Genomic DNA, 26939 nt, shown 5'->3' with positions numbered 1-26939 from the left:
AGTTTCCCGCATTTTTGCGCCAAAGAAAATCGACCAAAGTTTGTCGGTTTCGTAAAAAAAAATTAAAAATTAAAATATTTTGAAAAACCGACCAAAGTTGGTCGGTTTTGGCCGGTCTTTTTACCGACCAAAGTTGGTCGGTTTTTCTTAATCGGTTTTTGCCAAATTTCTAGTAGTGTATCACTGTGCACCACCAGTGTCATTAGTTTCCGTATCTTTTTCTTCATATTCTTATAATAGAGAGGTGGGTGGGACTCAAAAAGTAAAAGAGGGTTCTAAGAAGGAAATTGTATAAGTAAACTCTACATACTAAGATTAAAAACTTAACTACATGTAATAGAATAAACGAATTAATGAACAAAAAATATTAACTTAATCAACGATAATTTAATCTCCTTTCCCCAATGTAATAAAAAATTTAAAAAGAAATTAATTTAGTTAGTCGATGGTAGAAATGAAACGTGAATGACCACGTAAACTGTTGATATTTATTTGATGTCGATTAGTTATTAGTATTTCCATAATGCAACATTTCTTTCCCCAGTGATAGTACCTTTCTATAATAAAATGTAATTAAGCTAATGACTTACATGCATTGTCTCAAAAATATACGTGGTCCTAATGTTATTTATAAATAATTTTGTGGCAGTAAGCACAACCAAATGAGGATTCAAAATCTCTTACACAAAAAGTTGAAAAAAATTATTACACAAAAAAACACAATAAATACAGGATGTCTAAAGATGACTAACCTAAATAATTGTTACACAACAAATACAGGATGTCTACAGATGACTAACCTAAAAAATTGTTACACAAAAAAACACAACAAATACAGGATGTCTCCAGATGACTAACCTAACTCCATATATAAAGCAGCCACTACAATTTTCGGTGCATGTCAAAAACCAGAGGATACTGGAAATTTTCTGCTGCTCCTTTTTTTTTTTGAGATGATAATTTTCTGCTGCTCCTTTTGCTAGAACCATTTAAGAGTCCGATAAGATGCACATCCAAAGATAACTATCAAGTAGTTCAGCAGGCTAATCTACAGGTTATCATATGGCGCTTTTGTGCTCATCCTTTTGCTAATGGCAACCATTCGCAACTTCCATGGAGATGCACATCCAAAGACGGCAATCACTTTGTTCAGACTAATCTAGAAGTAATCACTGGGAGATGTCCGCTCATCCTCTTGGTAAAGGCAACCATTTGGGACCTCCAACGTAAATTCACATCAAAAGACAACCACCACTTTGTTCGGAAGAATAATCTACAGGTTGTCATTGGTGTCATCCAACAAAGAGGACCATGGCAAAATTACAGAGCTTAAGGTATAGCATCGACTGGATACGGCTAACCAGCTCAAGCAGCAGCAGCTGGAGAAAATACACACCAGACCGACCAAGCAGATGTAGGAACCAAAAACTGGAAAACTGTTATAGGATGTTGGACAGCTTGTGAAACCTTTGTACAACAGCGTGAAGATCATGCGCTTCATACACCTCAATGAGTGACCTAATCGCTCTGAATATTACATCTTTCTTGTGGTTAACAGAAGAGTAATATTCGGCCTCAAACTGGTTAGGTGATTTCTCAAGAGACATGCAGACCAACTTAAACCACTCCTCGAGGAAGGATGATTTCTACAGGAATATAAACAGAAAATGAGACAAAACCCTGAGAAAAGAGATAGTAAAGCAATTACAGATTTTCTGGACTAGAAATCTGGAAAGAGAACATATACAGAAACCTCCACATTAGCAACCCAAGTATTTTGGTATAACCTTGTATCTCAAGATTCTTGATTTATTTCTTCAAGTTCTCTTTATGTGTTCTCTTTACCATTAAAAGAATAAGACAATACAATTAGCTATCAAAGATGCTACTCAATCCCCTTGCATCGAAATTAGAAGAAAACATCAGCACTCAGCACACGAAATATTAAGAGAAATAACTAAAATCTCAACGACCCTCCCCCAAAATAATCTGCAATTATGTAGAAAAGATACTAAGACAACAATCGTATATGAAACTTTTAAAAGAACATAGATACTTTTGAGATTGAGTGGAAGATTTCTGATGTGAACTTTAAGTACTTAACTCTTTACTAACGTAAAATACAATATTTTATGTGCAAACATGTCGAAAGACACATGCATGCAACCTAATGCAGTATAAATTTATGAATGGTTAAAGGGCCAAATATGTACATGTGCATATTTATCTGCTTGCATAATAAGGACTACTCTCACGAAGCAGTTAGCACCATAGTGCTTGCTCTTAACTGGTGACTCTAATGGCTGTTACTAACACATTTGACCAATATTGAAAGGCTCAAAGTAAATCCAAAATACTAATGACTGCACAATTTTTGTTTACGCCCACCAGAAAATAAAGATTTATCTACAAACGGCAAATAACCTTTCGTTCCATAATCCATACATTTCTCAATCATGTCTGAGGATAGATGCTAAACAAAACCATGATCAGCCTGATTCTACCATCTTAAGAAAATTCAAGTCACAAGAAGATCCAATTGACAACCCTTTCACTTGATTAAGATTAGATACATAGACTCATCCATTATCCACCATTCCAATATTGAGACGCGGCGAAAAATAGTTTCAGGGGCCTTTATTTGATATATCGACACTATGAAGCAAACAATCCTATCTTTCTATTAGTGAAGACACTTCATTAGATGAAGCAGGAAGAAGAGAGCAATACAAGTGTCATGTTGCTAGGCGAAGCAGCCCGATGCTGCATCCTAATGGCGAAAATCCAGTAGCCGAAAGCATCGCCAGCTTACTTTCTGACCCCAGTAGCATGGGCCGCGGAGCTACTTCAACAATTCCCATGCTTATAGTTTGAAAGGAAAAGGATCCCAGGAAATGTATGTGAACCTAATTCTTCCGAAATTTTCTATTCCAATCAACGGCTTCTTACCAGGTGATATTGGTAATCAATTTATGATTCTCAGGATTTTAATCTAAGGGGAATCCAAAAATCATAAAATTGCAACTGCCTGATAAACATGGGCGCAACTTCAGACAGCGCTGTTAGAAAAACATGCCCGCCATCGTTTCAGGTTTGTGAAGACAGGTTAGAGGTGGTGGAGTAATAGTAAAGAGATTTGGCATATCAAAAGCAACTCAAAATATGGCCCAAAGAAAGAGAAAGAGTGGCAGTAGTTGGAAATTAGGCTATATGGCGATGGAGAAAGACAACATAGTGATGTAGGAGCATCATGTGGCAATTCCAAGTGGACACACTAAAGGGCAAGCATGTCGACAACTTGGCAAAGCAAATTACAGGTCTCAACCAGTGGCGGATCCAAGATTTACAGGACGTGGGCGCTTCACTGCTTTAGTAAATTTATAGTGGTCAAACATGATCATAGTGGGTGCTCATGGTCAATTATTTAAGTTTTTAAATATTATCTATGATTACATACGAGGGTCTCCCGGAAACAGCCTCTCTAGCCTTCGGGGTAGGGGTAAGGTATGAGTACCCTCTACCCCCCACAAGTGGGACTATTACTGGGTTGTTTGTTGTTGTTGTTATCTATGAATACATAACACAATTTGGCCAAAGCCAATGGGTGCTTCAGCACCCATACTTTAATACATAAATCCGACACTGGTCTCAACATCAGCGCAGAGAACTTGAGTTCTAAAATCTTTATACTGCCTAAAAAAAGTTGATGCACGCAACACAGATGGGGGAATCAAAGCAGCAACAGCAATGAACAGAAAGTAGCGGAATGGTACAATATCACCACATAAATCATCTTCCAGGAAACCTCCTTAAAATACAAAGGTGCTTTTTAAATGTTATTTAATAAGGAGGTTTTTCTAAAACAATCTGTAGATTCTCAAAAATTGAATTAATATTATAAGTCTTACCTTCATTAGAAACTCATGGACATGGCGATCATCATTTTTGGAAGTGAGGCCAAGCAAATGCAACATAGTTGAGGTCAGCTGCAAAAGGAAAATTCAGTAAAAAGCAATTGGTGAAAATAATTAAAACGAGAGTGATCAACTATGATAAAGAGGATCAAACTTATTAAAACATTGAACTCATGTCATGGGATTGCCCCAATCCACCAAATACAGAGTGAAACGCTTTTACCAACATGGCAACACCAATTAATCAATAATTATGACATATATCTCAAGTTTAAGTTTAAGTAGAAAAGTGTTCAGCTTTTATGTATTTAAATAATATAACCCTTTAGCTGGAAGTTTCAACATACACCAACAACAACAAAACCCAGTGAAATCCCACAAGTGGGGTCTGGGGAGGGTAGAGTGTACGCAGACCCTACCCCTACTTTGGGGTAGAGAGTGTTGTTTCCGATAGACCCTCGGCTCAAGGAGACGAAAAAGACAATATATCAGTACCATCAACAAAAACCATAGAAATAATAACAGCATCATAAGTACCAGAAAATGGATGAAAAACAATAACAATAACACGTAAGTTATTGTTTCAACATATGCTTCAAAAAGAGAATCTTAGTCAAGAAGACTACAGAGCCAGCCCACTACTGCAACAATGTCATATTGTAACATCTATAAAGGAAATATATGAAGGTAGTCAAGACAAGAAAGCATACACAACTTTTTCATCTTTCGTTAAGAAGGGGTACAAAACTTGACGTCTTCTATATGAAAAGATTAAAAATTCAGCAGACATTTCAAAGCATGAATTGATATTCATACTCCTTGTTGGCTATACTTCTAATGTCTTGCGTGTCTAAGTAATATGGTCTAGGAGCTCAACCTGCTTTTCAAGCGCCAGCCTATATTTCAAATTTGATGGTGATGAAATCTCATCAGAACTCAGACTCTCGACAACATGCTGCACACCTTGGAGAACACTAAAAAATGATCCGCCATAATCTGCACAAAACGGGTCTCACATTATGAGGTCAAAATAGGAAAGAGCCAATAGCTTGAAGAAATACAAATGAACATGACTGACAGTTGACTTCAAGATGGAAAAAACCCTCCGACTTTTCAACCTGTCTCTGCACCGGATGACTACATAAAGTATGACATATCCACAAACTTCTTCTATTGTACTAAATTCTTGCACTTACCCTTAGCATGGGCTTGTCCTGTTATGCTAGTTTCTTTTTTTCTTCTTTTGGACAATGGTAACAGGAAATTCATCAGCACAAAGATTGTGCTGGCAGCTATATCTACAAATTATGTCTTGTCCGTTAGTTTATTTTGGCTGTCCTTTAACACAGGTTAGTCCTACTTGTCAAGTAGCTTTTTCCAGCACCAGTATGCAAGGTTTAACAACTATTACTACCCACAATCGCAAACTAGTTAAGAGGAAATGCAAATGTGTTCCAAAGGAACAGGAAAAAAACCTTCCCATAAGGCAACTGTGAGATGAGATATGAAAGAAAAGATAAAGAAGAAGAATTCACCATTTGAGGATGCTGGAACAGCCAAAGCAGCAGCTGCTTGTATCCTGATCTTAAAATTAGAAGAATCACGAAGGAGTAGCAACAGAATGCTAAAAACTGATGATGCCCTGCAATACTTACATGCTAGTCAATACAGACAATATATAATGTATGTTAACAACATATGTAGAAACTCAAATACTGCAAACATATAGAAGTATGGGAATATCAATACAAAATGGAGTAAAAGAGAAGAATCATGCACCACTCAAGAACAGAATTAAGTTGGTGGATTGCAGTTTGGAGACCGTACCAACAACCCCACAATAAGAATTTTTCAACCATCAAAATCAATACAAAAAAGAGAAAAAGAATTATGCGTCACGCGACAATCCAGCTATCCTCGTTTACATAATGCATCTTAAGATTTTGTCAATAACTGAGATGTCACTACCCTTCCAAATCCCTAAATATTTTCTTCTTCAAACTATAGACATAGTTTAGTTTGAAGGGGAGCCTTGGCGTAACTGGTAAAGTTGTTGCCATGTGACCAGGAGGTCACGGGTTCGAGCCGTGGAAACAACCTCTTGCAGAAATACAAGGTAAGGCTGCGTACAATAGACCCTTGTGGTCCGGCCCTTCCCTGGACCCCGCGCATAGCGGGAGCTTAGTGCACCGGGCAACCCTTTTTTTTGAAGCATGGTTTAGTAAGATGACAACTCCTATAGTCCTATGCAACCTATCTGCTTCGGACTATCATCTCTTAAAACAAGTAGTGACTATCAATTAGCATGGTCAAGGCAACAAAGAGAAAAAATATAAGACAGGTAGTATAGTTCTATTAATGGTATATTTCTATGTAGCTCTTACAAAATGGGGATTACTGTAAATCAAGATACACCTATTGCCAAATATAGGTTTTGAACTGGTTTTTCATTTTGCTCCCAAAACCTTTTAATTCTTTCCATTTATTGACTTCATGTTTTAGGGAATTGAGTGTATCACCCTTCACATTTAGGCAGTCTTTTCTGATCCTCAGACATGTGCCTCTGCACCAGCATCATCTTTTACTTTTCTTAAATACTGTTTAAATGGTGCTTGAATTTGCTAATATCCACTTATATAATCAGACCCATAGTAACCAGGTCCTCTCTTATGAAACTTGTAGATGTTATTTTCGTATATACTCTCTTCTACTTATGGCACTGAAACCCAAAAAAGGCCTTGGATGAGATTCATTAGGGAACCCAAGAGATGAGATAATCAACTTGGTCCTCAACTTTATCCATTCATCCTCTTTGGCTCGTCAGGTTGGATATATCCAAGTAACTCCCACAATCTGAAACCAATTTACCTAGCAATGTTTCTGTTAAGTTGACATGGGTTTTTGAGGACGAGGATGTCATATACTGAATCGTGTAACAAAAGCCATCCAACATCTCTAGGCACAATGACATGGCCATCCAAGATCAATAGAAAACAAAGACATGCTAAATAGAAGATTAGGACAAGGTTAGGAAGTACTCACCAAACCATGTTTTCCAGCTTCAATGTTGGATTGGAAAACAAGTTGCTCAATGAGTAGCAAACATTCCATTGTACCTGATAGCAATGCCAACCCCTTTAAGTATGCAGTTACTGTACTTGGAGGACACATGTAAAATTCAGGGTATGATATCTACTATTCCTTTTCATTCTTTCTTTTTTTGCTTTTTACCTGATGCGCACTATGAGGGAGAAAAAATACCTTAACGTTTCCAGTTGTAACACAGGAAATAAATGCCTGCACCATCTTCTCAAGCCATTTAAAATTTTCCAAGGGAGTGTTATGTGCACTTGAACAACCTCCCAGATCCTCGCAAACGGACAAATCTTTTGTGGGCTTGCCCTCAGAAGATACGACCATTGAATCTGCTTGCCTATCATAAGCACACGGTCGACTTGAAAACCTAACAACTCTTGCAAGGTTACCCAATGCTCTTACGGCGTTTGCTTTGACCTGATATCACAAAACATGAGACGTAAATGGTAAACTGTGATAGCTAACATGACAAAAATGTCAAGAAAGAAGAACTGGAAGTAGCAGATATAGCTAACAGCATGGCTTACCTTGTCATTATCGTTTGTAAGGTGTAAAGCACAGTTCATCAGCAAGGAGATCGACCGCGAACTCACTGCTGAATCATTCATATAGAAGAGCAATAAGACATCTGAAAGTATTGTTACACAACAAACAGATCTAAAAGCATTCAGAAGTTCAAAGGACCTGAAGAGAAGTTCTCAAATTCATGTACATCAACATGGTGGCGAAGTGCATCACATATATTAGCTAAAGCCCACGAGGCTGTTATGCGTACCTGAAAGTTAGCACGTTAAGTTTGCCTGTAACTTTTTACTAGGTTAATATGTTGAAAAGGAGAAGGTATGCAAAAACAGGATATTGAAACCAACCGATATTGAGGAATCATTACTGTTGTGCACAGCAGGAGAAATGAACTTGTCAAAAAGCTCTGCACTGCCAAGATTGGAACATATATTTACTCACTAACAAAGAATGTGCGTAAATGAGTCTGCTGACTAGCAAAATGTAACTACATAAATTAAAATGTTTTCTTTCTAACTGTTTAAGCTTAAGCTTTTAGATGAGGTAGACACACAATTCAACATGGTATCAAAGCAAGCAAAGGCCAGAGTTCAAATCTCACTGCCACTGGAAAAAAGAAGAAAACATGTTCATGTGTTTGGCCCATGAAAAAGAATCAGGCACACATGAGAGAGCCTAGGAGTCAAAATATAATAAGTAAATTGAAGTATACTCTCTCTAACAGTTTAAGCTTAAGCTTCTAGATGAGGTGGTCACACAATTCAATAGAGTTCAAATAATGCCTCCAACGAGAAACCAAGGCTAAATGACTCTGAGTACCTCTGGAAAATGTGTGGAAAACAAGCAATTACACCAATAGCACGACAAGCAGCTGATCTAACATTTGGAACCTCATCACTTCTTGCAGTTTTAACCTGAGAAGATTTCGCAAGTACAACTTGAATCATAATGATCATTCTGTATACTTGAAAAAAAAGATAAAGCGCCAATGCACTAATCAGTTATGTAGCAAAAACTTACACAAGAGCTCAGGATGAAATCTTGTTTATCCTTTGGCAGAGAAAAGAAAACTGTGGAAGTAATTCCAGCAAAACAAGTAACTGAGGCAGCCCTCACCTGAAGGAGCAAAGCAAAGTAATTAGAATAAATGAGTCACAGAACAGCAGGCTGGCAACTTCTACGAGAGAAACTAATACAAGATCTCTATGCATTAATTCATTTTGATGATTAGCATGCATGCTCTAAAGTATTCTGGGAGAACAAATATTGTTGAATTATGTGATCATCTCATCTAAAAGCTTATATTGTTATAAAGGGAACACCTACACCATAGGTAGCTTTAACTTGTTAACCTTCTTGGACACAATGAATAACTACACCATATAAGAAACAGCCACAACTTCCACTGCACTTTACTTGAGCGTGACATATATTGACCTACAATTTTAGGCATATTCAACTTTGGGAGCTCTCATTGTGGGTAAATTATGTATATATCCCCCTATGAGAGCAGCAAACAAGTGCCCTTAACTACCATTCTGAACATCAACAGCTCCAATTCATACAGTTACCTAGCAGCTTTTAATGGGTTCTCCAATAACAAGGCAACAAATACTAACAATGAGTCACTTGCAGGTTAAAAATCGTAAGCAAGATTGTTTTCTTGAACTTATACATGAATTCAATAAGTACTTGAGTAGGCAGTACAAGTAGTTCAGAGGCTTCGCAGCAATCAGAATTCAAATGAGCCTTTTAAATGTGCAACTTCTTTTTCTTTTCCCTACTTCACTAACTTCTTATAATATGGTATGAGTAATAAAATCTAGAGAAATTGGAAAAAAGTATATATGAGCTAACCATTGGAGAAGAATGCTGACTGATAAGAGGCAAATGCCTGACAATTGCTTCCAGCCACTGCTCACTTCCTGACAGCTTTTCAGCTCCATCATTATTTACTGCACAATCATGTGGCCCATAAGATGGAGCCGATGAGATTGTTTTTAGTTTGACATAGTCAGATGTGAAAGGGCTATCAAGTGATATATCACTCGAAAGATCTTCAGTCCCCTTAAATCCAGAGATTGCACGAAGACATTCATCCAAAACCTGCAGAACATTCATGTCACACTAACCACCAGAGAACATAATACAATTACCAGTTAAGAAATCGACCCCTTCTAACTGCAGCATTTTCTTCTTTTTTTCAGGTGGAACTTGTAGCTGCTAATGCTAAACAGAATATAACAACATACCCAGTATAATCCCACAAGTGAGGTCTGGGGAGGGTAGTGTGTACACAGACCATACCCCTGCCTGGCGAGGTAGAGAGGCTATTTCCAATCGACTCTTGGCTCAAGAAAAGGTGAAAAGAGAGAAAAGGGAAGAAGACAAAGAAGAAAGAGGAGGAATAAAGAAAGAAGAAGGAGACAAAGGACGAAAAGGAAAAGGAGAAAAAGACTGACAACAACAACAACAAGTAAAAGAAAAAGTAGCATCAAATAGTAACAAACAGGAAAATACGATACATGGAGTGAACGAAACAATAGGCAAATACTAGAGGTCAAAGAATATGAAAAAAACAAGAGCCCTACTAATACTACTAGAAAAGAATGAGGAACTCTCGACCACCTACTAGCCTTCTACCCTAATCCTCGACCTCCACACCCTTCTATCCTGGGTCATGTCCTCGATGAGCTGAAGTAGTGTCATGTCCTGCCTAATCACCTCTCCCCAATACTTCTTTGGCCTACCTCTACCTCTTCTCAGCCCCGCCATGGCCAACCTCTCACACCTCCTAACAGGAGCATCTGTACTCCTCCTCTGCACGTGCCCGAACCATCTCAGCCTCAACTCCCGCATCTTGTCCTCCACGGAGGCCATTCCCACTTTGTCCCGAATAACTTCGTTCCTAATCTTATCTCTCCTGGTATGCTCACACATCCATCTCAGCATCCTCATTTCTGCTACTTTCATCCTCTAAACATGGGAGTTCTTGATTGGCCAACACTCAGCCCCGTACAACATAGTAGGTCTAACCACCACTCTGTATAACTTACCCTTAAGTCTTGGTGGCACCTTCTTATTACACAAAACACCGGATGCGAGCCTCCATTTCATCCACCCCGCACCAATACGGTGGGAGACCTCATCATCAATCTCCCCGTTACCTTGAGACCCGAGATACTTGAAACTACCCCTCCTTGGGATGACTTGGGTATCAAGCTTCACAACCACATCCGCTTCATGAGTCTTGTCACTGAACTTACACTCCAAGTATTCCGTTTTAGTCCTGCTCAACTTGAAGCCTTTAGACTCTAGGGTCTGTCTCCAGCCCTCCAGCATCGCGTTAACCCCGGCTAAACAGAATACAACAAAATGATAATTTTCAACTAACAGATTCTGAAACAAGGATCAAAATTAAACCAGCATTTAGATTCTAATTAACTGCACGCCAATTTATCAATTCAAATGCTAATGGCTTCAGAAAGCTTCATGCAGCTTGATGCCTTTTCTCACTATCCTACCAAGTTGTGCATTTTCCTTTGCCCTTCGCTCCGATAAGCGTATAGTCATACATTATTTGCTGACTAGCAGAATGAGAAGAGAATGATCATCATGTTCTTGTAACACAACTGGAATTGCAGGAGGAAAAACTTATAAGGGAGTAGACCATGAAATTTTCGAAAGAAAGCCAAGGTCCTGTGCAACCCCTGGAATCTAAAATATGCAACTACCAAACGCCATGTTAACAAGAAAAGACAATTGGACTCCAGTAAATAGGAATTCTATTGCTGGAGCACATTAAAAAGCTTTTTCCATTGCTCATCCTCCTAACTGTCAAGGAAAGGTAAAAGAGCACCTGAATTGGGAAGGGGCCAAGCAAGAGAATCCTCACAGTAGAGTCCTATAGAGCTTCACTAAAAAGAATTATTGGGACTGTTTCCTAGGTCAAGTTTAAAGTGCAGGAAACCCCTACAAAAGAAATTTTTTGTATTGAGTGCATGGTGTGCCGTATTAACAGCTTAAAATCTAAGAGCGATAACTTCCATGTGTTTTGGTGCTTCATGTGCAAAGAAGGAAAAAATGTGATCACCTTCTAATACATTGCAGAATAGCCGTAGAACAGTTTTTGGTCTTCAAATTGTTGGGAGTTAATTGTGTAAAACCGATAAAGTTAACAACTTATTGTATAGCTGGAATGTTTGAAGAGTCACGAGAAAAAGGAAAACAAGAATTCACCGGAAGTAATTTGAAAATGTCGGAGAGAATAGAACAGAAAATAAGAGTGCTTGATGGATATGAAACTATTTTCCTCCAGATTCAGAGGTTGTCTTTCTTCCCCTAGATATATTTCTGGAACGCCCATGATATCCCTATTTGCATAGATAATTGGTTGAACTTCTTAGCTGAGAACCACTTATTAAAACTAATTTCTCAGATGGGAGTATGGGACCCTCTTTGCGATCTTGCTTATGCATATACACCTTATACTGTGATTCTTCCAATGCTTTATCACAATAAAATACCTTACTAATCATCAAAGAGAAATAAAAGATAATTATTCTCTTGACTCAAGCAATCAAGTACCTTAAAAAGCCACCAATAGCTTAAGAAAACAAATAAACGTCCTATTTTTTCCTGAAATGTACAAATGTGAATAATGCTTCTAAGAAAAATCAAAAGTGAATAAGAGTTGTTTTTGGTGTGAGCAAAAATTTTAGAAGATCCTGAATCTACTTTTGATGTACTAGAATCCTTGTGAGAAGACAAAGGATTAGGAGTTGTTTTTCCTCTCTTCTTCTTGTAAATATAGGGGACTACACACCCTTTGTGTAGTTATACTAATATACAAATATGTTACCTTCTCAAAAAAAAAAAAAAAAAAAAAAAAAAAACAAAAAATCAAGAGTGACTATTACCTAGAGGTTGCATCGCACAATAAAGTAATAAACCATAAAGAAGATATATTATTTTTTACTCTAGCTCCATAGGCTACTTGAATCACGGTAAATTTCAGGGACAGATAGGATTGGAATAAGTCACCTAATTCCTGTTGACTTTTCATTTCGTTTTCATCCTATTGCAGGAAACAATTGCTTCAAAAGGAATTAATTGGCAATTGACAACATGCTGCCACTTACCAGCCCCCAGACACCCCCAAACAAAAAAGGAAAAAAGAAAAAAAGAACTTTGCGTTCAAAGAATATAAAGTCACCAGTGCTTTCAGATGTAACACAAGCAGGATAAAAGAAGCACAAAAAAGAGGAAAGAAAAACCAAAAATAAGCAGGCATCTCACCTTGATTGAAGCAGTTATGACTTTTTCTCCAATTGGCTCATTTAAGTTTCCAACATTGTCCCTCCACGACCTCGTCTCAGGAGAGAAGGTCAAGAATCCATTAACTAAAAGGGAAATCTTTTCCCAACACAAGACCATCACGCTAGGATAGTTGTGTGCCACAGATCTGACAGCCTAGAAAAAGTATGAAATGGAAACATTTCAATGCACGCAACTAAAATTTTCTTTAGGATCCTACTGTTACAACTACTTACTTTTATCAACCATCTCTGTTTTAGTTCTTATTTATTAAGTAAAATTAGAGGAGACCGTAAATTAACCAAAAGATGGAAAGGAAGAGTGCGCAGAATTGGTAGAACTTCATACAGCCAAGAAAACCTAAATCATCAGTGAACCACTTTCTGGATTGACTGATCAATTACCTGAAGTGCCTCAAAGCCCACAGACGGGCTTACTCCTGGTTCACAATATCGAAACAACGTAGACAAAATGCCAGACTTCGACTGAGAACTGACGAAACCTGAAAGGCCAAATACAGAGGCATACTATCAATAGTTGGATCGATAAACAGCCAGTTTACTGAAATTTTTAAAAAAAATATACTATGATTTCCCAAGCAATATCCTATGTCAGCATACACATTTTATAGAGGTTTAACCGGCAAATGAGTTTAGGAACCACTTGCACTGTCTAACTTAAAGCAGAATTTCCAACATGTTGACAAATTAGATAGCCCCCGATGTAAAGCTCTTGATCAATATAATAAACAGGAATAAAGCTTACTACAGTAGTTACAACCTGAACCCATGCAGATTGTTGTACTGATTATTCAGCCAAGGGAACAATGAGACTACCTGCTGATGCTTCTGCCACAAGCATATCTCTGACGTCAACTGAAAACGGGGAGACTGACAAGGCTGCACTCAAGCAGTTGATTGCGGTTGCCTGCAGACAAAACCATGCATTTGAATAAAGCAGCTACATAGACACTTTTGTTTGTTGTTCTGTATTATATTGTTAAAGAGTTACTCTAACCACAGTTTCAGTAGATTATAAAATAACGAGAGGCTCAAATAATTGCTTCATCAAGCTGTCTGTCTCAACTTTCATTGGATTTCAGAAGATGCATTAGAGAGTAACAGAGGGTATATGTCAATAGAAAATGTCCGACGGAGCTTTTAATATTGCATACTATAACAAATTTGAGAAAAGGAAGAATCTGTGAGTGTTTCCAAATGAAAAGTAAATCACAGAAAGGTTAGAAAATGTTTATTACTGCTAAAAAGAGATTTGATTTGAAAGAGCTTCACTATTTTCTTCAACTGGGTTAACAGGCGAAAAGAAATGAACTCAAGAACTTAATTGTCCAAGTAGGGGGGGCTAAAACACCTAGGGTTCTCAACTTCTGTTTTGTCTTTGAACTAAGTCTGAGAAGGTAACAGTAGAACTTAGAGAAAATGCATATATGGTCATAGGTAAATTGTGCATGCGTGAATGCAAGATAATAGTTTTACACAATCCAAAAGAGCAGTAAACCAATAAGTGAATAGACAACTAAGGTGCCAAAGTTCAAATATTATGGACACAATAACCCGTACACAGCCTCAGGATTGAGGATATTGTAAAACAGAAGAATCCAGACAGTTAAGTAAATCTATCTGAAGACGAATGCAAATAACAAAATCAGAAAGGTAAGTTTTGGAGTCACTCATGCCCGTCATGGGCATCAAACAAAGTTAAACAGCCTTGGATTATAAGAGATTATAAAACTAGACATGCAATCAGGAAAACAATAGTGCCTTTCTTTAAAAAAAGCAAAAAGAAAGCAAATAAGTACTCCCCTTGTTTCGCTTGTAACCTTTCTTAAAAAAATAAAGTAGTACTTCTGTTTCAATTTATATGGCATAGTTTGAATGAGCACAGAGTTTATGAAAAAAATGAAGACTTTTGAAACTAGAGGTCTTAAATATGTCATACATTAGTGTGGCTATTAGACTTTCGAAGTTTGTGATCTTAAACATGTCATAAATACAACTTTGCAAACAAAACTATAAAAGCTTGTCATTAGGGGTAAAATGGGAAGTTCAACCTAAATTGCTTCCGAATTCAGAAAGGCACTTTTTCTTAACAGACTAATAAGAAAATAGTGTCATTCTTTTTGGAACCGAAGGAGTAATAAAGAAGACACCAAAAAATAAGTGGATGAAAAAAAGACCAAACCCAAAAAGAAAAGAAAAACATAAATACAACTTTGCAAACAGAACTATAAGATGCAATAGGATAGACATGAATGAAATAAATCGCTCAAGCTCCAATATTCAACCAAGCAATTCCTAGTTGTTCCTCGGATATCATTTTTGGCAAAGTTTAGCTGAATCTAACTGATTGCTCATTGGTGCCTGTAAATTGACATCTCATAAATGATTTTCAGCATTACTTGTATGAGCAGGTCCTAAAAAATGTACGGCTCATAACTCCACTGGGACTAACCAATAGGATATTCTGGTCACTTCTGAACAAAAAGCCTTCTTCAATCCTAGCTTGAATAGAAGAGAGAACTGTTGGCAACAATTCCCGAGGCATTCTAGAATACCTGCAAAAGGATCACGCAGAAAAATTCAAGTTTCCACATATTAGAAATTCCTTGATTGTTAAGACGCGTATGCAAATCCTGGAAGATATCTTCATAGAGATTATGTTTTATATCAACCAAAAACAAAAAAGCTAACCACTTTAAATGTTCGCATTGAATAAAAAATAACATCAACACTGAATCCTGAACCAAATAACTATAGATTATAAGGCCCTCAAAACTGCCAGGATAGACACTAAATGCATTTTGATAAATATCAATGTCTATAGTGCATAAAAAACAATACAAATATTTCAAAAGCACCCTTTAATTAAGGCCATAAATTTTCATAGAAGGACCTCATGCATATAAGTCTTAACTTAGCAGACCTCTGCCTCTAGGTCGGGCAGTGGCAGTTTGATACTCCAATTTGGTTTCATTATGAGGACAAACAAGATACTTTCACCAGTCTTTCCCTTCCCAGCTTTTCTTAGTCCATCTCTTTTCTATTTCTTCCATCACCCAGCTGGTAAGCGCAGTGCGCTCTCCTCCAACCCACTCTTTCTCTCCCCCTCCCCCCCNCCCACCTCTCTTCTCCCCTCCCCCCTACCCCCCCCCCACCCCCACACACACACACACAAACAAGAAGCACCCTCTTCTCCCAACCTCTGTAGCCACCCCAGCTCCACCCTCGCTCTACCCTCCTACTAGCTTCTTTTATGTCGTATACTCTCTGCCCAAACCTACCAACACACCTTCTTGTTTTGCCTCAGCGCCCAATCTTCTTACACACTCCTCTTTCCAACCTCCATCCACTCAGCATTCAGATGCCATCCCAAGTACCTCTCCCCCCTTATCACTGCTGAACATGAAGCAAGAGGAACAGAGAAAAACAAAATGAGATACCGAAGAAGGATAACGGAAGAGAAAATGGTAGAGAAAATAGATTGAATGTCTGGACAGGAATCCAAGAAGGACAGAGTGAAAGGGTAAAATTGCAAAGAGAAAAAAACACAAGGATTATAAAACTTTGCTGCTCAAAGAAGTTGGTTTATATTACAGGAAAAGAAGCAATCATAGTGATGGTGTGGATGCTATTATACACCAGACATGATGCTGTGCTGAGGCTATTATGCACCAGATGTGATGCCGTTCTGATGGAAACCTTTTAGAAGGAAGGGGTTAGTTGCTATTTGAGGCAGAAGGGTTAGAGTAGAGCAGAAACGTTTGGGGGTCAATTACCATATTCCAAAGAAACAATAATTAGAAGGGCTCTAGAGCACCTTATTATAAACTATCTCTGGATCCATCTGCTTTCGCTTTTTGTAGTTATCTCCTCTTCCCTGTTTCTTCTCTAAATATTCCATCCCGGTCCCGGTCCCTCTCCCTGTTTCTTTACACCATGCGATTTTCAAGCTTTGATTTTTCTCCAAAAAGAGGAAAATCTTTCTTGACTGCTATCGGTCCTTTCACTAATCACTTCATCCAGATACTGAAAAAAGAAAACTAATCACTTCATCCAGATTGGCAAATATCAAACTGTATGGCGTGGGGTAGGTCGATTTAACTTTGGACTCCTTCACCTCTCCACATGGAAGTGAAGAATTGGAAAGTTTATTCTTAATTTATGTCACAGGTCATTTGATTGAATGCTTAAATGGTCACTCTTCCCACCACTTTCCTTTCTCTCCTAAAAATCTCGACCAATCACATTTGTTAGTAATTGCAGTGTTCGTAGCAGCTAGCGCAAGCCTGCTCTCTTCGTCATTTTCCCCTCATCCTTTGTTCATCTCTTCATTATTATTAACTTCATCTCTGTTCATTATCTTCATTATAATCATCTCTTCATTATTATCTTTCAACATCTATCAAAGTCAAGCTGAAGTTAGAGCCAAAAGAAAGAACCCAGAGAAGAAGAGTGGAAATGTGGGACCGTGAGAGCAGGGACAGATGCACCTTGAATGAAGCGGTGTCGGATGTGCCTCCGGAAAATTTCAAATAATGTATACATACATACGTGCATGTGCGCGCGTGCAGCGCGTGCGTGCATGTGTGCGCGTGCAGCGCGTGCGTGCATTGTGCGCGCGTGCAGCGCATGCAGAGCATTGTGCATGCGTGCAGTGCATGTGTGCATTACACACACACACACACACATGCCTATTATTTGAAATTGTAGAGATAAATGAAAATGATACCACTTGACCAAACAAAGCTTCCTGATCCACCGGTTAAGCGCATCATTTGGCTTCTTGAGGTTGGAACTCGAACCTCAACCTGGAAATTTCTTTTTGCAAATATTGAGCTAGCCTTTTTTGTGCTAAAAAAATAGGGGGAGCACAATCAAACCCTACCTAAAACAAAGTCAAGGCTCCTTATGTTTGCTAAAATGATATAATAATTTGATGTGCATTGATGTGGTTTGTTTATCTTTTTTCCTCATATAAATGTTGCCGCCAATGCGTGAGAGTCCCAGTAATTAGTTTATTATTCAATGCCTGAGTTAGTTCATGGATGATGTCTACTTGTTGACCTGTCTCATAAATATTCCTTTTCCTATATCTTTACAGTTCTTATTGCTCAAAATAAAAGTACTAGAGAAACATTTAGCTAAATCAAAGCACTAGAAATTGAACCCCTGCCTCTCAAATCAACTTGGTACTGGAAATATGAACTTTTGTGCTTTCATCTTTTTAATACACATGTTCACCAAAACTCTATCAAGTCAAGTGGACATAGTGGTTCTGTTTCTACCAGTATTAATATCTTCCAGAAAGGAGTAGTGAAGATAAGAGCTAATATAACTGAATGCCAAGATAGAAGAAAATTAAAGGCCGTATTTACATTAGAACAGACTCTTACGGTGTGGATGATAACAAAAGCATCAAAATTTTGAACAAGGACGCTAGCAATCCACTGTGCGTTTCCCTTTTGATTAAGTATAAAGTCCCTACCATCAGACATTGAAAAAAAAAATCAGTTAAATTCAATTAAAAAAAGCATGTCAAGAAGGCATCTTAAAAAGTAGAGACAAAAACAGAGACCTCCCATGAGATCTCCTTAGTAGAGACAAAAACATGACCGTTATCAAAAGAAATTGTAGTAATCTTCAAGGATTTTTTAGGATGCGCACACACACATATACGAATATGTACACACATACACGTATACGAATATGTGTGTGTGTGTATGTACATATAGACGTGTGTGTACATATATGTATATGTGTGCGTGTATTTTTGGGTTGAATAACGGCAGCCAATTGAGATATTGGGTTCTCTTATTTCTTTGTATATCTTTTAGAACAATTTCCTCCACATGTTTTTGATTACTTAAATAACTTCTATTAGAATCCAAAGGGCAAGCTTTTCAATTCATGTAAAATATGTTTGGTTGCTGAAAAAATAAAGGGGATTTCTATAACATTTAAGACGACACGGTAGGTATCCTTTTATAGAAAGAAACATAGAGAAGTCTGCTAAAATAACCTAAACAATTAAAAGAAAACAAGACAAGAGCGCAAATTTATATCAAGCTAAAACCTCAAACCAAGCAAAATTTATGATGTACATGTACCTGAGTGCAACTGCATTAAAATCTGCCCAAGAGAGCTGGAGAGTGCCATAAATGACCCGCATTTAGCTGATTCCTTAAATTCCGCAACTTGAAGAAAAACAGATGACGGAGCATCCAGCATAGCCCTGATGGCAGAGGCAGCTGCAACCCGTGCCTAGAGCAGACCCAGTACCCAATATTAGTAGCAGAAACACTGTGCTAAAACTCAGGTGATGCTTTACAGGACAGGTTATGAGAAAAATTAACCAGTAGCTGTCAAATAAATATCTTCTTTCCCTTTTTTAAGAATAATCATACTTCTTCTTTAGTTGCAAACAGTACTCCGTTTGGATGAACACCACCCCCCCCCCCCCCCCAGGAAGGAGCTGGTGAGAAGGATAAATGATAGCAAGAAATATAATAGAATAGAAGTACCTTTAGATATGGATCAAACAGCAAACAACTCATCAGTGTTGCCTCATACCTTCTGCAAATAGCAACAGAAATGTGGGGAAAAGGCAAGGGCAAGTACACCAAACAAAGTTGGAAAGTAAAATCAGAGACATGAGTAAACATCATTGTATGAATTACTTGACAGGATATACCAACTAACTGAGCAGATGAAAAAGCAAAAATCTCAACCTTGGCGGTAGGACATCACTGGATGGTAAAAGCATTGTCCACTGAGCCGTAAATGATTTGGGATCAGCTAGACAAAGGTCCTTCAAGGAAAATTCATTTATTCAAATAAATTAGCATTATGCATAACCAAAAGAACAAAGAATCATGTTTTTTCTATGAGATGTCCATGTCAACCATGGATAATCAATTGCCAAATTGCTCATTTGTGATGTCCCACACACAAGGCTCTGTGAAAAGCACATCAATTAAATAGCTACTAGCAGACTTAAAACAATAAGCAAATTCATCTTGGAGATATCACCAACAGACATGAATAAAAACACATGTATAAAAACATATTGCTAACTTACACAAATAAGTACATGAAAGAAATAATGTTACAAATAGATGATATTGTGACCAATGAAGCAGTTGAGCCATTGCATTGGTTAACTCGTTAAACAAAAGTACATATACAAATCAGAAATGTCAAAAATAGACTGATTAGCAGGCCAACTGCAATCCGGCAGTCGCGCATATTGGCACTTGCTCACCAAGAAAGAAACGAGGATGATAAGAGAAAGGCATAATTATGGAATATGCGTTCCAGACTTTTAATAGTGGTAACCTACTTGGTTTTACTGTTGAACATTATATTTTCTAATTTTAATTTAGAGAATTGATCGCAATTGTAACATAATAGGGTTTGACAGAAATTGCTACATTGAAACACCCTGACAAAACTACACTCCAGACACGAGAAACCACAAATGCTGATTTTAGTGATAGAGCAGCACATCCAGGATCTTGAAGGCCAATCACTATCTCATTAAGAATATTGAATAAGTTGATAAAACCGAAACTGAATACAATTTACCTTTCTTAAAAGAAAAAAAAAAAGAAACTGAATACAATTTCCGTTGTCGAATTACCTGTAGATTTTCTTTTTTGGTTTTTTGGTAAGTCAAACATTCCATTACTATACACCAAGTTGGTGTCAGAAGTATATATGACTCAAACCAATTGATCCACTGGAATCTCTCTAATTTTCCAGCTATCTCTACAATTAATATTTAGAAAAATTTGCACTGTCATATTCCATGTAGATTTTTAATTTTTGGACCAAGTCAAACATTTCATTACTATATACCAAGTTGGTGTCAGAGTATATACAAATTTGTTTGTATGACTCAAACCGAGTCATCCACTGGCATCTCACAAATTTGACAGCTACCTATACTGCAAGTATCCTTGCTTTGCACCGAAAACATTGTCGCATAGAATTGACTGTTTGTACATTTTCTTATTGCTGCATAATAGGTAAAGCATGCAGATAATGCATACCTGCCATATATTCTCACTTATTACAATCCAATATCATTAATATAAATGCTCTTTCATTCTGTTTGTTAGCAAAATCTAACAAAAATTATAAAGTTCGAGAAGTAGGATATGCAAAAAAAGAGTTTCACGAATTGAGTGGAATTGAAACAATTCCAAAACCCCAATTATCAACAACAAGAACCATAAAGGTTTTGAGCAGAACCTTTCAGAATCATCTCAAATAAGACATCTTTAGAATTTGATGTGATGTTCAGTACACACAAGATCAAGCAGGATATAAGACACTGAGACCATGAGACAAATTGCAAGAAAGAAGTTAGTTCAGAAATACCTGGATACAGATGATCGCAGCTAATCTAGTCTTAGCATAGGGTGTATTGCAAGTAACCCTCCCTGATCCATCACTATCACTGTTTTCTGAATCAGATGATAGTGTTAGAGATTTTTCATCCTCCAACTGCAAATTTTTCAGATTATTATTTCGTAAGTGTGGAGGCCTATATCGGCCCGCTTGTGATTTTGTTGATTCTGCCAAATTTGGCTTCATGCTAACAGAAGTAATCTGCTTCTTATCAGCAATGGCAAACATATCGTGTGATTTATTAGTAAGGCCATAATGAATAAAATTCCTCAACGCCACAACAAGACCAGCCACCTATGAAATAGAAGTACATGGATTACAACTTCGAAGTTGCAGTCTATCAAAAAAGATATACTTTATCTATCAAAGAGAGGGGAAAAGGCAAATAAAGCAAGAATCTCATCGACATAATGCAGTCCTTACATGGCCAGACAACGATCCCTTGGCATCTGTAAGAACCAAGTGCAGGCAATGTAGAAGCGAGGTATAAAACCTGGAGAAAAGATCTGCCACCATGTTATTAATAAGAAAATTAAGACACCATATAAACACAAGCAAATACTAAGCAAGAATGAACAACCCAGCCCTCTACCCTAGTCCCCGCGAAAGAAAACAAAAAATAAAAAGCAAAGGAATGAGAGGATACCTGGCAATGGCTCCATCTTCCTTAATAAGGCCCTTAGATGCCACCATTTCCAAAATATTTCTAAGGATCTAATTCACAACACAAACTCCCAAATAAAAACCTATAAGCGAATTTTAGGAGGCACATAAAGCAGTCTAAAGTAGCATACCCACCTCAATTGTTGATTGCCAAGTATCAACTGGTAAAGAAGATCCAAATCTCGAATATAGTTCACCAATAATAGTAAAAGCTACTATTTCAACTTCCCATGAACTGTTGTAACCAGATATTTTTTTCTTTCCTCTTGAATTTGACAAATTACTTGCCTCAGGTTGAAGACTGGAAACAATTCTGAGGAGAAAATTTAGCAGCTGCAAGTGTTCAGCTAACAAACCTGTTCTTTCACTTGCAGCCAAAAGACATCTGAAAATAGAAGATGGCAGATACAAGAATCAGAAACATCAACAATCAAAATCTCAAACATGGAGGATTTTGAAATAACAGAATTTGTTTTAATGAATAAGTGAATGTTTATGCAACCCTAATAAAAACTAGGAAGTAACAATGGCAAGAAAAAAATTGTAAGTACTACTAAGCAAGTGCTTCCTCTATCCCAAATTTGATACATGACGAGACTGATTTTCTTTTGTTTGCAAAGTACAGATTAAGGGATGAAAGGAAAAGATGGAGAGAAGAGGATGAACACAAAACAGAAAGGACAGAGAACAGACCTTGAAGTCTCAGAACAATGTTTTATTGCTCTGACCACAGAAACATCAGCAGTATTAGCTTTCTCAAGAGTTTCCATTATGCTCCTTAAGGAGTCAAATAAAAGAGGCCAAGAACTAGAACTCATTTTTCAAAAACCGGAATTATTGGGATAATATATCTGCAAAACAGCAAAGGATATTAGTCAATACAACGTAATGTTTATCAATCTTCGAACAAAGGAACATTTCTTTTATGATAAATTGAGAACAAAATAAAGAGAGAACTCTCTTAAGTTGGACTCATGTTACTGAAGATTATTTTCACTCTCGGTAACATTAGCAACATTCTCATGAGCTTTCTCGAGTAAATCAAGCACCAATTCTTTACTTCATAGATGGGGAGAATCCCTTGGATTTTCATCTTCAAGAACCTTAATAGCGAGGCGGAAGACCTTGCAGCCTTTCCATTTGTTAGGTTCATGTCCATAGAAAACTCCCAGAAAAATTTGAGCTAACCCCTTTTGGTCTCGAGTGTCTATAGCTTTCCCTTATGGCTTTACTTAGTCGGAAAACTAAATGCCCCTTGGTAATGGTAAGATCTTTAGCATAGTCCCCTAGTTAATGAAAGACTCAATATGACAGACATGTTGTTGACGTATAGGCCTAAGAAGGCAGTATGGAAAATCTGCTACCCTTAGTTCTTGCAATGCTCCTGACAGATTATCTGTGGCACATTTTACATGGCATATTAGGTGACAACTTGTTTTTCCCAAACCATTTGTCATCTCCATGTTACAAACTTATAAGGCTTCACTAATCAGGAAAAAAAAAATTATAAGGTTTCAACTTTTGATAAGACTAGGAGGCCCTTCATAGATCTTCGTATACGGAACTTGATCTTGCTTCTAGAAATTGTGTCATATGGACTGGGTTTTTTGGTGGCACAAAGATAAAGGTCTTCTCAGACATACATGACAAATTCAGTTAGAAAATCATTGACTTTATTCAGTTAATCTTGAATTCCCTGCTTAATCAAGAAGATCTTCTCTTCTTCATACAACCTCTTCGTCTCTCCATTAATAAAGTTTTTCATAATAAATACACAAGATATACTGGAGCACTTGAGCTGCACTGGGAGATAGCTCATTACTCAATTACAGATCCCACGAGCACCCCATTTTCAAAAGAGCATATATTAACTCAACTATCTAACTAATACATATATAACATTAAAACTTGCCATACTTCTACGCAAATGGAGCATCCCATAATCAAGAAAATTATTGCCCCACTTCATCATAACATAATCTGTTAAGATATAAGTCATGTATAACTCAAGCATACTCAAATTTAACATGTCACTGCTTGAATTAAAAATCCAATTGCCTCTTTAGTTTTCCCTCCACCAAACTTTGGGAGTCATTTAATTAAGCATCGACATGCACTGCAAATGTAGCAGCGGAAGAAAATATTAAAGTAATAATTGAAAGCTAGTTTGATAGAAAATAAGTCTTTTCAGTTTATACAGTTAAATGAATTTAAATTTCTCAGACTTGTAATATTTGTTTAAAATAATAATTTTAGTAGAATGCATCAATCAAGAATGCCCTTATTCAGATTTCAAAGATAGATGCATACACAAACACGTCCATCCCACTTGGGCATGGGGACGATGTTCGAAATCCAATCAGAATAATCTAATATTCCTTAATGAAATCTGTATAATGGTAACAAGACAACTACATAAATTATAACTGCGGGAGTAATATGCAACCTTCAATCAATCAATTATGCAACAATCTCATATTAGTGGGATCGACTATATTTTACATTTAGTCCTCTCTGTTTGGGTCCATGTCATTCGGATGCCAAACAATTCGGTTATTAAGGCACATCTCATAAAAAATGGTTTTCTCAAGGCAAACTAGAGGTTTTGGAGGTTCTTTAAATCTCATACATATCCCTACCAGGGCATGACGTCTCTTAACAATAATAACTGTGGTAAACAAAAGGCAACAATATATTAATTGTCAGAGATGCCAATTCTGACGTTCTTTACAACATTAACAGTAACTCAAAAACCATAATGGATATATTGATCAGAATTAGGGAGTTTTTCAGATCTAACTATATTCATACCACATTCTTAATTTGAGGAGGTTACAAAAAATACTATTCTTTTTCCAATAAAGGGGGACGAGAATCATGAGATCTCAAGTTCGCGGAGACAAAAGGTGATTTCTTCCGATCTGTCTATGCCTAATAGGCAGAGTTACCCCGTACCTATGCTAGAGGGAGGTAGCATGTACTCGGTACAACTATCTGCCTAATCCTGCTAGGCAGAGCTGCACCGAGAGATAGATCATTACTCAATTATGGATCCCACAAGCACGCCCATTTTCAACAGAACATACATTGACTCTACTATCTATCTAACATATATCACATTAAAAATTGTCATACTTCTAAACACATGGAATATCCCATAATCGAGAAAATCAGCGCCCCAATCATAATATAATCTGTTAAGATATAACTCATGCATACCCAAGCATACTCAGATTTAACATGTCACTGCTTGACAAAAACCCAACTTCCTCTTTAGTTTTTAGTTTTTACTCCAGCCAACTTTGGGGGTCATTATATTAAGCATCGAATTTAATAGTTAATTTTACACATGCACTACAAATGTAGCAGCAGAAGAAAATGTTAAAGTAATAACTGAAAGCTAGTTTGACAGAAAATAGAAGTCTTTTCAGTTTAAATAGTTAAATGAATTTAAATTCCTGAGAGTTGTAATTTTTGTTAAAAATAATAATATTACTAGAATGCATCAACCAATAGTGCCACATAAATTGAAGAAATATACAACCTTCAATCAACTATGCCTCGATCTCATGTTAGGGGGATCGGCTATACGAGTTCTCCATATCTATTCCTCTCTGTTTAGGTCCATGTGATTTGAACACTAAACAATTTGGTTACTAAGACACTGCACATGAAAAATGGTTTACTTAAGGCCTATGTTGCTCGGACTTCCCGAAAATATCGCCGGGTGCGTGTCGGATTCTCCAAAAGCAGTGTATTTTTGGAGAATCCGACACGGGTGCGGCAGTATTTTGGAGAGTCCGCGCAACATAGCTTAAGGCAAACGACATGTTTTTGAGGTTCTTTAGATCTCATACATATCCCTACAATGACATGAAGTCTCTTAATAATAACAACCTTGGTAAACAAAAGGTAACAATATATTAATAGCCGGATTATTTGAGGAGGCTAGAAAAAATATTATTTTTTCAATGGAATGGGAGGAGAACTATGAGGTATCACTTATCAGGTTAAAATCCCGATGGAAGCAAGAAAATACAAAGTGATTTCTTCCCATCTGCCTAAGCCTGGTGTGTGGAGCTATTTGATACCTGTGTTGGTATGAGGTAGCAAGTACCTAGTAGAATAGTAGATGCGCACGCCAGAGGCGAATGCAATCTTCAGTAGCGGGTTCATCTGAACCCAATAATTTCAATGCGGAATCAAATGTAATAAATAATAAGTATGAGCCCATAATTTTAACAATATAATTAAGAACCTTAAAGATTGAACCTATAGAGTTTAAATCCCGGATTCGCCTCTGGCGCACGCAAGCTGGCCCGAACACCACCGTCATCAACAAATATATTCTTTTTTTCACCACTTAGCCAAAATTTGCACCCACTAACCAATTACTTGAGTTAAACACAAAACATGCTTTGCTGCTATTGAATAAAAATCATATTAGCTGTGCAGATGATTGACTGAAATCTATTACTACTTTCATTCCAATTGTAAATGAACCCGACAATAAGTTTTGATAAGAATCTCATCTTAATCATTCCTTATTCTCTTTGTGTGTCCGCGTGTATGTGTATTCCTGTGACAATTTTTCAGAAATTGATAAATAATACTATAGCAAGAGGAGAGAAAGGGAACTTACAAGTGGATTCGGAGGAACTTCTTCACAGACTAAGGAGAGCGATTGAAGAAGCTCCGTTATGATTTGAAATGGGGCCAACCGGATCGGATTCGGGTCCGGTTTCGTTTCTCAAACCGCTATAATGAATTTGAGGGAGAAGTTAATAACAGATGTATTTATTTTTAAGCAACAGTTTAAAATATTTTTAATCTTTAGCCAATGCTTTAATAAACTTTTACCCGCTCAGACGAAAATACTCTTCTGCGCTCATAAAGTTCAACACCAAGTGTCCTAACTTATGAGTTTGTTACTGTAAGTTCAATAGTAGCTGTCTTTAATTTATGAGCTTGTAAGTCTAAGTTAGGAGTACATGTC

General features: G+C 37.2%; 1 protein-coding gene across 5 annotated transcripts; it reads right to left on the bottom strand.

The window, feature by feature from the left end:
• LOC109231016 (HEAT repeat-containing protein 6) lies at positions 596-26697 on the bottom strand. 5 transcript variants are annotated; one of them, XM_019396539.1, is made up of 26 exons: positions 26586-26697; positions 22637-22794; positions 22079-22328; positions 21927-21994; positions 21704-21786; positions 21251-21574; positions 19597-19676; positions 19390-19441; positions 18976-19129; positions 18262-18349; positions 15321-15423; positions 13685-13775; positions 13253-13350; positions 12831-13004; positions 9390-9638; positions 8553-8648; positions 8352-8446; positions 7880-7943; positions 7695-7785; positions 7538-7605; positions 7176-7427; positions 6957-7030; positions 5450-5556; positions 4792-4910; positions 3909-3986; positions 596-1646 (listed from the first exon to the last, which is right to left on the bottom strand). In XM_019396539.1, the coding sequence occupies exons 4-26, from the start codon at positions 21940-21942 to the stop codon at positions 1440-1442; spliced, it is 2763 nt and encodes a 920-aa protein (XP_019252084.1). In that variant the 5' UTR covers positions 21943-21994; positions 22079-22328; positions 22637-22794; positions 26586-26697; the 3' UTR covers positions 596-1439. The 5 variants fall into 5 exon arrangements, with proteins under 5 accessions (XP_019252084.1, XP_019252080.1, XP_019252083.1 ...); XM_019396535.1 differs by having other exon boundaries at positions 21704-21773; XM_019396538.1 differs by having other exon boundaries at positions 7538-7602; positions 21704-21773.

Source organism: Nicotiana attenuata, chromosome 8, assembly GCF_001879085.1.
Source record: "Nicotiana attenuata strain UT chromosome 8, NIATTr2, whole genome shotgun sequence".
NCBI classification, from domain to species: Eukaryota; Viridiplantae; Streptophyta; class Magnoliopsida; order Solanales; family Solanaceae; genus Nicotiana; species Nicotiana attenuata.
This window is presented reverse-complemented; position numbering and strand designations above follow the sequence as displayed.